We start from the raw sequence: 9,675 nt of genomic DNA, 5'->3' as shown, positions 1-9,675 counted from the left end.
TCTTCCGAATCTTCAGCCATACTTTGGCAAAGGAGTTTTGATAGTTCCAGATGGTGGTTTGGCAGTTTTAGGTGGTGGTTTGGCAATTTTAGGTGGTTGTTTGCAATTGTAGATGGTGGTTTGGCAGTTTTAGGTATTCATTTGGCAGTTTTGAGTGGTGGTTTGCAGTTTTAGGTGGTGATTTGCAGCTGTAGGTGGTGTTTTGGCACCTTTAGGTGTTCTTTGGCCGTTTTGGGTGGTGGTTTGGCAGTTTTGGGTGGTGATTTGGTAGTTTGGGTTGCTGGTTTGGCAGTTTTGAGTGCTGGTTTGGCAGCCTTGGGTGGTGCTGTGGGAGGCTCTGAGCTGCTGAAGTTGATGTGATGCTGCCCTGTTTGGTAGATGATTTTCCATCATAGCACAGCAGGGCCATCAGGGAGCTCCTGTCCCTGACTCCAGGTGTCACAAGGTGACAAGAGGGACCCAGAGGCAGAAGCTGAAGCTGCTGTTGGGCTGGCCTTGCCTCAGGGAGGGGCTGTTGATCCTGCCCTTGACCTCACAGTGCGTGCTGAGGTTTTCCATCACTGCTGACATCCAGCATTTCCATCCTCCACCCCTGCTGCCCCAGGGCAGGAGTGTTTGTGTCAGGAAAGCCAAGGCAGAGACCTTTGAATTTTCATCCTCACACTGGGATCCCTGCAGGGATCCTTCCAGAGCCTGGGATTATTTTGGACATCCCAGGAAAGCTCTGCTGTCACCCCTGCTGGTGCCCTTTCCCATTCCCCACCTCCCACTGCTCGCCTGGAGCTGCGAGCAGCAGAGGACCCCATGGTGCCATCATTCCCTGTAAGTTCCACTGCCAGCTGGATGCTGTGGCCTCCTGGATGTTCCAGTGCTATTCACACCACTTTATGCCATTCCTTGTGCTGTTTGAGGGAATGTTATCCTACAGAATGAAAAGGCAGTTGAGGAACCTCAGCAAAACAACTCCTAAAGGAGGAAGAGACAACAAGGCCAGGTTGAACAGGGCTTGGAACAACCTGGGATAGGAGAAGGTGTCCCTGCCCAAGGCAGGGGGTGGAATGGGATGAGCTCTAAGGTCCCTCCCAACCAAAACCGCTCTGGGATTTTCTTCCATGATTCACTAAAAGCAAATATATTCCCTGGGCTCTAATTCCTGGCTGAGTGTATGTTTGTTTAGCGTGGCTCACTACAGAAATGGGTTAAACCCACTGCCTCTCCCAGGGGAAGAGAAGAACCCCCTCATCTCATTATGTTCACCATTAGAATTTGGGTCTAATACCAGGATTTAGATTTTTTTTCTCAAGGGATTTAAAGACAACATGGCACTTGGGAACATGGGTTAGTGGTGGCATTGACAGTGCTGGGTTAACAGTTGGACTTGTCCATCTTAGAGGGCTTTTCCCACCTGATTCCATGATTCCAGGTGTGTATCCATATGGGAAGAGCTGCCATTTCCCTTCCACTTGGCTGCCACAGCCATATGAGCACCAACATTGCTCTCCAGCTCTGCACAAGGAGGGCTTGGAATGCCAGGCCTGGAGGTGAGGCTTCCTGGCACTACCAGGGCTGTCACCTGGAAAAGTGGAGAGAAGGATGGGAAATAAATAAACACAAACCTCTCATTACTATTGAAAGACAAAAAGTTTTCAAAAAATGTCTTCTTCTCAAAGAGAAAGTCATATATATTCCAACCCACAGGGAATAAGCTCAGTCTAAATTAAAGTTTCTTAATTTATATCCTAAAATAATTGGCTTGCAGTCTTTAGCAAGGAGTTTTTCTCTGCTTCATCTTGTTTTTACACCTATTACTGTTCCTTTCAGCTGTATCTCTGTTAGAAATTCCTGAGTGCATCCCAGATGTCCGAGCTCCCCTCTCCTCCTCTGGAATTACCTTCCCCTGCTGACCCTGTGGTTTTGCCTTGCAGCTGACGGCCGTGGATGCAGATGAGGGAGCCAATGGGCAGATAGTGTATGAAATCCTGGCTGGGGCTCAGGGGGACTTCACCATCGACAAGCACACGGGCCTGATCACCATCGCTCCGGGGGTGCTGCTGGCCGTGGGGCGCTCCTACGCCCTCACCGTCAGAGCGTCTGACTGTGCCCCCCCTGCGGAGAGAAGGTAATTAATGCACCTCCTAATTACTCCAGCAGCTCAGCCATAACACCTGGGCCACACCCCCATGTCTCTAGGCCATGCCTGTGTTCTGGAAAAGTGGCACACGCAGTAGAATTCTTGCCCTTTGTGTGCGGGGTTCGCATTCTCTGAACCTCGGAGAAGCAGAGAAAAGAGTCATCAAAACACAATTCTTATCTCATTTGCTGTGCCTGTGTTTGTGCCAAAGTGGAATGCAATGTGGAGATTGTTTACCCAGAGTGATGGTGTTTGGTTTCCTTGGCCTATCAGGGCCAAGAGTGTGTGTGTGTGTGTTGGGACTGTCAGCTGACAGTCATGAGATGTTGTGTGTGGTGTTTGTGAGGTCCCCAGGACGAGGTGAGAGAGGAGAATTTGACTCCATGTTCTCAGAAGGCCAATTTATTATTTTATGATCTTATAAATTATTAAAAAATGCTATACGAAAGAAAGAGAAAGGATACATCAGAAAGCTTAACAAGAATGATAATGAAAGCTTGTGACAGACTCAGAGTCTGATGCAGCTGATGATGATTGGCCATTAAGAAGAAACTATTCACATGGAAGCAATCCAACATTCACCTGTTGGTAAACAATCTCCAGACCACATTCTCTGAACCTGGGAGAAGCAGAGAAAAGAATTATCAAAACAATTCTCATCTCATTTGCTGTGTCTGTATTTGTGCCAAAGTGGAATGCAATATGGAGATTTTTTTACCCAAAGTGATGGTGTTTGGTTTCCTTGGCCTATCAGGGCCAAGAGTGTGTGTGTGTGTGTCGGGACTGTGGGCTGACAGTCATGAGATGTTGTGTGTGGTGTTTGTGAGGTCCCCAGGACGAGGTGAGAGATGAGAATTTGACCCCATGTTCTCAGAAGGCTGATTTACTGTGGTATTATATTAAAAAATGCTACACTAAACTATACTAAAGAAAGAGAAGGATACATCAGAAGGTTTAACAAGAATGATAATGAAAGCTCATGACAGACTCAGAAAGTCTGACACAACTGACTGTGATTGGTCTTAAAGTTAAAACAATTCACATGGAACCAATCAAACATTCACCTGCTGCTAAACAATCTCCAGACCACATTCCCAAGCAATCAGATAATTATTGTTTTCATTCTTTTCTGAGGCCTCTGAGCTCCCCAGGAGAAGAAATCCTGGCGAAGGGATTTTTCAGAAAATACCATGGTGACATTGTGCAGTTGAGTGCCTGGCAGATTCAGTTTAGATGTAATGTAATATAGTATAGAATAATATAGTCTAATAAAGTAATTAATTATAAAGTAATTAATTAGCCTTCTGATATCAGTGGAGTCGTCCTCATCATTCCTCCTGGATGTTAGGCAAAAGTATCACTGATATTTGTGGTCCTTAGTGATGTTTCCCTTACAGCACTGGGTTTTCATTATTTCATTTGCTTGCCATGGTCTCATGTTTAGAAGTTCCCAGTTGTGCTGTCACTGTGCATGTCCATTCATTCATTGAGGTGAAGGGGTGGAAAGAAGAGAGCAAGTGAGAAGGGAGATGCTTTCTGTTCAGAAAATGCAAAAAGGATCCCAAAGAATGGGTTGTTGAGCTGGAGAACCTCTCCAGGTGTAGGGTGTGCAGTGTCCCCACTAAGACTGAAATTCCTAAGGGCAAAATTATCTCTGTTGTACCCCAGCTGAAAAAGAGCAGACTGCAAATTTAGGATTTAGGCAGGGAGGGGAACATCATCATCTTTGAGGTTCCTTTTTACCCAAACATTTCTATGATCTATATGTTCAAAAACCAGCAAAGTATCAAGCCCTGCTTACCTGTTTCTGTGGAGTTTGTGTTCTAAATGTGCCAAAATGTCATTTCATGAAGTTGTGGAGGGAACAAAAAGTGTCTCTCGTGTTCTGAGCCTGGTATTGATAATGTGCAGCCTCCTTGTCCAAAGAGTGTGAAGGGAGGATCAGGAGGTTCCAGCATTCAAACGTCCCACAGATGTAAAGTGAAAACCTCTTCTTCAAATGGGAAATGTAAGAAGGAAAGAAAATACAAGACTAGGATTTCAGCAATTGGATTTTCCTCAGGACCTGCTGCTTTTGTCATGTCTCCAAGAAAGCAGCTTATGCTGTTGTGCACATATTTTATAATTACTGTCCATTCAACTTGTTAAGTTGTTCATAAAATTAACATCTGGAAGCAGTCCCTTGGCTGAATTTCACTCTATGTTTCCTCCTGCTTGCTTTTTTGATAAACCCACTCGAGCTGGTAGCAGGCTGCTGGTAGTGCTGAGGAGAAGATTGAAGACAATAATGCATTTATTTTGTGTAGTGCTTCAGAGAGAAGGCCAAAAATCAGTAATTCCCCTTCAGAGAGTCTGAGATCCCCATGGTGTGGCTCCACACTACAGCTCTGATTGCCATCAGCTCCTTTTGTGCTGGAGAAATCTTTGTGTTGCCTAAACACATGAATTTCTGAGGATGGATGTTGGGAGCCTGTGTTTCCTCCTCTGAAAATGCCTTCAAGGCAAATAAGAAGTGGAAAGCTCTGCCAGGATAACCAAAATAATCTGGAAAGTGGCTGAATTTCAGTCTCCCCCCTTGCTTATGCACAAAGCAAAACCCAGCCACTGACCTGGCTCAGGAATTGTAGCTCTGCTGCCTTTGTGAACACAAATTTAAATTGGAATTTGGAATTCTGTGTAGGTTTGTTGGTTTGGTTTTTTTTTTTTTTACATGGAATGACATTTAAAAATGTTGGTGAGTGGCTGTGTCCCAACTGAGATTCAGGGTTTGAGTATTATTAATTATAATTATTCATTATTGAGATATCATGGAATTGTTAAGGTGGGAAAAGACCTCCAAGATCATCAAGTTCAACCTTGTCAACTAAACCACAGCAAGTGCCACATCCATGTGTTTCTTGAAACCTTCCAGGTCTGGAGAATTCCCCCCTTCCCTGCACAGTCCACTTCTATGTTCTATTGAAGTACAACAATTTCTATTTTTGGAGAAAAAAAATGACAGCATTTGTAAAATCAAAGAATTTCAGGTCAGACTTTCAGCTTTTCACAATCCCTCAGATTCCTGCACGTGGGCTTCGTATCACTTGGTGATATAGGGTTCTGCTGGAGCAAGTCAAGATAGGTTGGTCCACATCGATGGAAATCCATTCATCCTGGATTTTATAATTGCCCACAGCAGCTGTGGCTGCCCCTGGATCCCTGGCAGTGCCCAAGGCTAGGTTGGATGGGGGTTGGAGCAGCCTGGGACAGTGGAAGCTGTCCCTGTCCATGGCAGGGGTGGCACTGGATGAGTTTAAGGTCCTCTCCAACCCTAACCATTCCATGATTCCATGTGGAGATGATTGAAGCAGAGATGGGGATGCAGTTGACTTGCAATCAGCTGGTGGAGCACAAAAGCTGTTTTTCCATGCTGGAGTGATTTTGGGAGCTCTCTGCAGTTCCCAAATGCTGTGCTGGTCTCTGTGTATTCACCTGCAAACACCATCTGCACTGCTTGGCTCAGCTCCATCTCCTTCCCCTTCCCATGCCAAAGGAGAATTTGCCAGCTCCTTAACTGGGCTATAACCCACACAAAAGACACAGGGGGAAAATGCAAGGTGTTAATAAAAAAATGGATTGGAATTGCAAAAAAAGCCATTTCATGTTAGAGTGCTTTTAGTTTGCAGAGTATTAGTGCTTTACTTCTGTGATTTTGCCTTAAATATTTGAAGAAAATTTGCTTACTATTCCTAGAATCCCAGAGTGATTTGGGCTGGGAGAGACCATAAAGCCCATCCAGGACAGGGACACCTTCCACTGTCCCAGGCTGCTCCAAGCCCCAGAGTCCAGCCTGGCCTTGGGCACTGCCAGGGATCCAGGGGCAGCTCCAGCTGCTCTGGGCACCCTGTGCCAGGGCCTGCCCACCCTGCCAGGGAACAATTCCTAATTCCCAATATCCCATCCAGCCCTGCCCTCTGGCACTGGGAAGCCGTTCCCTGTGTCCTGGCACTGAATCCTGTCACTGTGTGTGTGGATGTGCCCTGAGGGGCAGAATCCCTTCCCCTAGGATGCTATTTGTCCTTCTGGAGACCAGTTTCTTATCCTGGAGCATGGCCAGGGGGTGTGTGACAGTCCCCAACAGTTCCTCTCAGCCCTGGCATTGCTCTGCCCAGCTCAGTCACTGACCCAGACCTCCAGAACCTGATGGGAAAAGGCAGCGGGAAACACCAACAGTACAGTGGTGACTCTGCTTAGCCTCAATTTTGGGCAGCTGATTAAGAATATTGATCAGTAATGTGCTGTTTTGATATTCAATGAGCTCTCTGTTAGTACAGCAGCTGTTTCAATAACAAATGTCTGATAATTTTGGTTAGGACCCTCTAAAAATCTTTAGAGTTTAGCTAGCCCTGCAAGAAGCAGCTCTTTGGGTTCATTATTTTCTTCTCTCTCTCTCTTCCTGCCCCACATCCAAAAAAACTGGGATAAATCCCTTTGTTTTCTTTCCTGCAGCTCTAAAACCTGAGCTTTATCAACATAAATCCAAGGATTTATGAGGGGAAAAGCTACACCTGCAGCACAGCACTTGCTCTTCTCAGGGGTTTGTTCTGGGGTGGGGATGCTGTGCTGACATCCGGGAGGGGAGGCAGGTGGGATAATGGAGCAGAGAGGCAAGAGGAAGCTCCTTTAAAGTCAGATTTTATTCTCCCGTCTCCAGGGGGCCTCCTGGCTCCCTTTCTCAAGTTGAGGCTGTTGCATATCAAGTGGCTTTACAGGATGGTCTGTGCAGGGTCCTCAGTGTCCCAAAGAACCTTCAGTATTCCACCTGGAATGCTGTTTGCAGTCTGTTTGGGACAGGGATTCAGTGCACCTCAGGGTTTGCAGCCTCCTGCATTGCCACTGCCCTGAAATGGGATTTATTGCTCTGAAATGGGGATTACTGACCCACAGCATTGCAGCAGAGTTGTGTGCTTCTCTTCTCCTGGCATTTTCCTCTCTGCCAGCAATCCCTGCTCCCTTTTTTCCAAGCTGGCTGCCAGCAGGGATGCTCCAGGGGTGGCTGTTGTGCGTGGCAAAATTTCCAACCTGGAATTCAAGCTGCTCCTGCAGAGGACACAGCACATTGGGAGCTGTTTGTTTGTGGAGCATGCACTGATATCTCACTGCTCTGTTTTTGAAATTGCACCACTTTGAGCTGCTTTGGGGAAAATTATTGAGCTTTTCTTCCTTTTCAGAGTTCCTCTACAACTCCTTGAAAGGTGCCTGTGCTCAGGTGGGGTTGGGCTCTTTCTCCAGGCAGCACTGACAGAACCACAGGACACAGTGTCAAGCTGCACCAAGGGAAATATAGGTTGGATATCAGGAAAAAGGTTTTCACAGAAAGAGTGATAAAGAACTGGAATGTTCTGCCCGGGGAGGTGGTGGAGTCACCATCCCTGGATGTGTTTAAAAACAGCCTGGATGTGGCACTGGGTGCCAGGGTTGAGTTGAGGTGTTGGGGCTGGGTTGGACTCGATGATCTTGGAGGTCTCTTCCAACCCAACCCAGAGATTCTGTGAGTGTGGCAGCCTGCTTTCCTTTTGATCCAGAAGGAAAAATATGTCCTGAAGCTTTTAGAGGAGCAAAGGGAGGCTGTTAGAACTTGAGAGCACACAGTGTGTAAATCAACCACTGTGGGCTGCCTTGTGGATTGGATTTATTGATTCTGACTGGTTTTGACTGGTTTTTTCCCTCCTTGCCGTGCAGGAGCTCCATCACCACTGTTTACATCGAGGTGCTGCCTCCCAACAACCAGAGCCCGCCACGCTTCCCACAGCAGATGTACAGCCTGGAAGTCAGCGAGGCCATGAGGGTCGGCGCTGTTCTCTTGAACCTGCAGGTACACAGGGGGGCTTCCCTGGATGGAGGGCTCTGTACAAATCACAAACTCCAGGGACACAGAGGGGCTTCCCTGGCTGAGGGTCCATGTAGAAATCACAAACTCCAGGTACACAGGGAGGGGCTTCCCTGGGATCACTGGTTGAGGGGCTCTGTGCAAATCACAAACAGGACAGGGCTGCTGAGGAATGTGCCTTGAGCTGTTTAATTTTCCAGCATCAGTCTCATTACATGGTTATGACAATGGGAAGATGCCACCAGCTCACATCCCAGGCAGCAGACCAAGAACTCAATGTTACAACTCACTTTATAAGTTGTTTGACCAATCACACAAAGCAAAAGCACATTGACAGTAGTTCCATCCAAGCACTATAAGCACAGGTACCTTTGGTTAAACAGTGCTTGCTTATTTTGAATGCAATACCTGCTTGTGAGCCTTAAAACACAATGCACAGAGCTCCATTATTAAGCTTAAAACTTCCTAATATCTTGCTAGACAAACTTTTCTGTGGCTTAGGGAGTTATTCTAGACAAGTGTTAATGCACAGACCATTGTCCTATTTGTCCTTGCTTTTCTACATTTTACATCATTTTTCTGCTGATCAATCTCATGGTTACTGCTTAGTTCCATCACAGTTCTCCTGTCTCTGAGGCCTGCCTTTTGCAGCTTTCCCAAAACCCTCTGATTTTAAGGATTCCCACACCCTGGCACTCCCTGAGGCTGCTGAAGCCCTCTCCACCTTCCTGCCCTCTGTGCCCATGCCTTACACAAGCCAGTCCTTGCATCCAGGGGGAAGAAGGGGCAGTTCAAAAGGGTTGAAAATAGTTTCATTTTGATCAGCAGCCCCTTTTACGTGGACTGCAGAGAAAAAGGGCTCACTTGGCTGTTTCTGTTACTTCTTTGTTTGCTTTAAATATTGTAAAAGATGCTGTAGGCTGCAAATGGCACTGCCCAGAGCAACTGTGGCTGCCCCAGCATCCCTGGAAGTGTCCAAGACCAGGTTGGATGGGGCTTGGAGCAGCCTGGGATAGTGGAAGGTGTCCCTGCCCATGGCAGGGGGTGGAACAAGTTGATCTTCAAAGTCCCTTCCAATCCAAACCATTCTGGGATTCTGTGATAATTATATTAGAAAAAATTCTGAGTGGCTGGGAACTTGAAAGGACTGTGATTTGTTGTGTTGAATCTCTCTCTGTATTTGCCAACAGATCAGAGGAGCTTCAGCACCTCATTCATGGGGAATTTTAGTAAGATTTGGGGCAATTTGCTTTCCCTAGCCTGTCATTTTTGAAAAATGCCTGAAGATATTTCTACCCCTTGGTGTGTGTAACAAGAGGCTGAGAGGGAGCAGAGATCCCAGTGCTGCCAGGCCCAGGATTAGTGGGACCTTGTGCCCTGGGATCGGGGATCATGCAACAGCTTCTGGCCAGGTCCAGGAGCAGGAGCATCCCTCATCCTCATGCGGCAGGACCAGACCTCCCCTTGCTGCACTAATAGCTAAAAAATCAGTTCTCTCCTCACTTATTTGCCGTTCCTTGTCTACTGCATTGTATTCTGCCTCAAAACCAGCTGTGCAAAATAGGGAAATAAATGGAAACTCTTTATTGAGGTTTTTTTTTTTGAGTGATCAGGAACTTACTTAATGCTGTGTTTAGCAGTAGTGAAATAAAGGAGCTCTAATTAACTCACTGAA

The 9,675-nt window shown here is 46.6% G+C and overlaps 1 protein-coding gene across 1 annotated transcript in view; it reads left to right on the top strand.

The window, feature by feature from the left end:
- Window positions 1-9,675, top strand: part of PCDH15 (protocadherin related 15) — a 518,357-nt gene that overhangs the window by 390,131 nt on the left and 118,551 nt on the right. Inside the window, exons 17-18 of the mRNA XM_031063502.1 lie at window positions 1,926-2,119; window positions 7,853-7,985. Coding sequence (XP_030919362.1) covers window positions 1,926-2,119; window positions 7,853-7,985 — 327 coding nt within the window. The remainder of the gene's footprint in view (window positions 1-1,925; window positions 2,120-7,852; window positions 7,986-9,675) is intronic.

This window comes from Geospiza fortis, unplaced genomic scaffold (genome assembly GCF_000277835.1).
Source record: "Geospiza fortis unplaced genomic scaffold, GeoFor_1.0 scaffold284, whole genome shotgun sequence".
Lineage (NCBI taxonomy): Eukaryota > Metazoa > Chordata > Aves > Passeriformes > Thraupidae > Geospiza > Geospiza fortis.
Note: the sequence above shows the minus strand (reverse complement) of the source record. Positions and strands in the feature narration are given on the sequence as shown.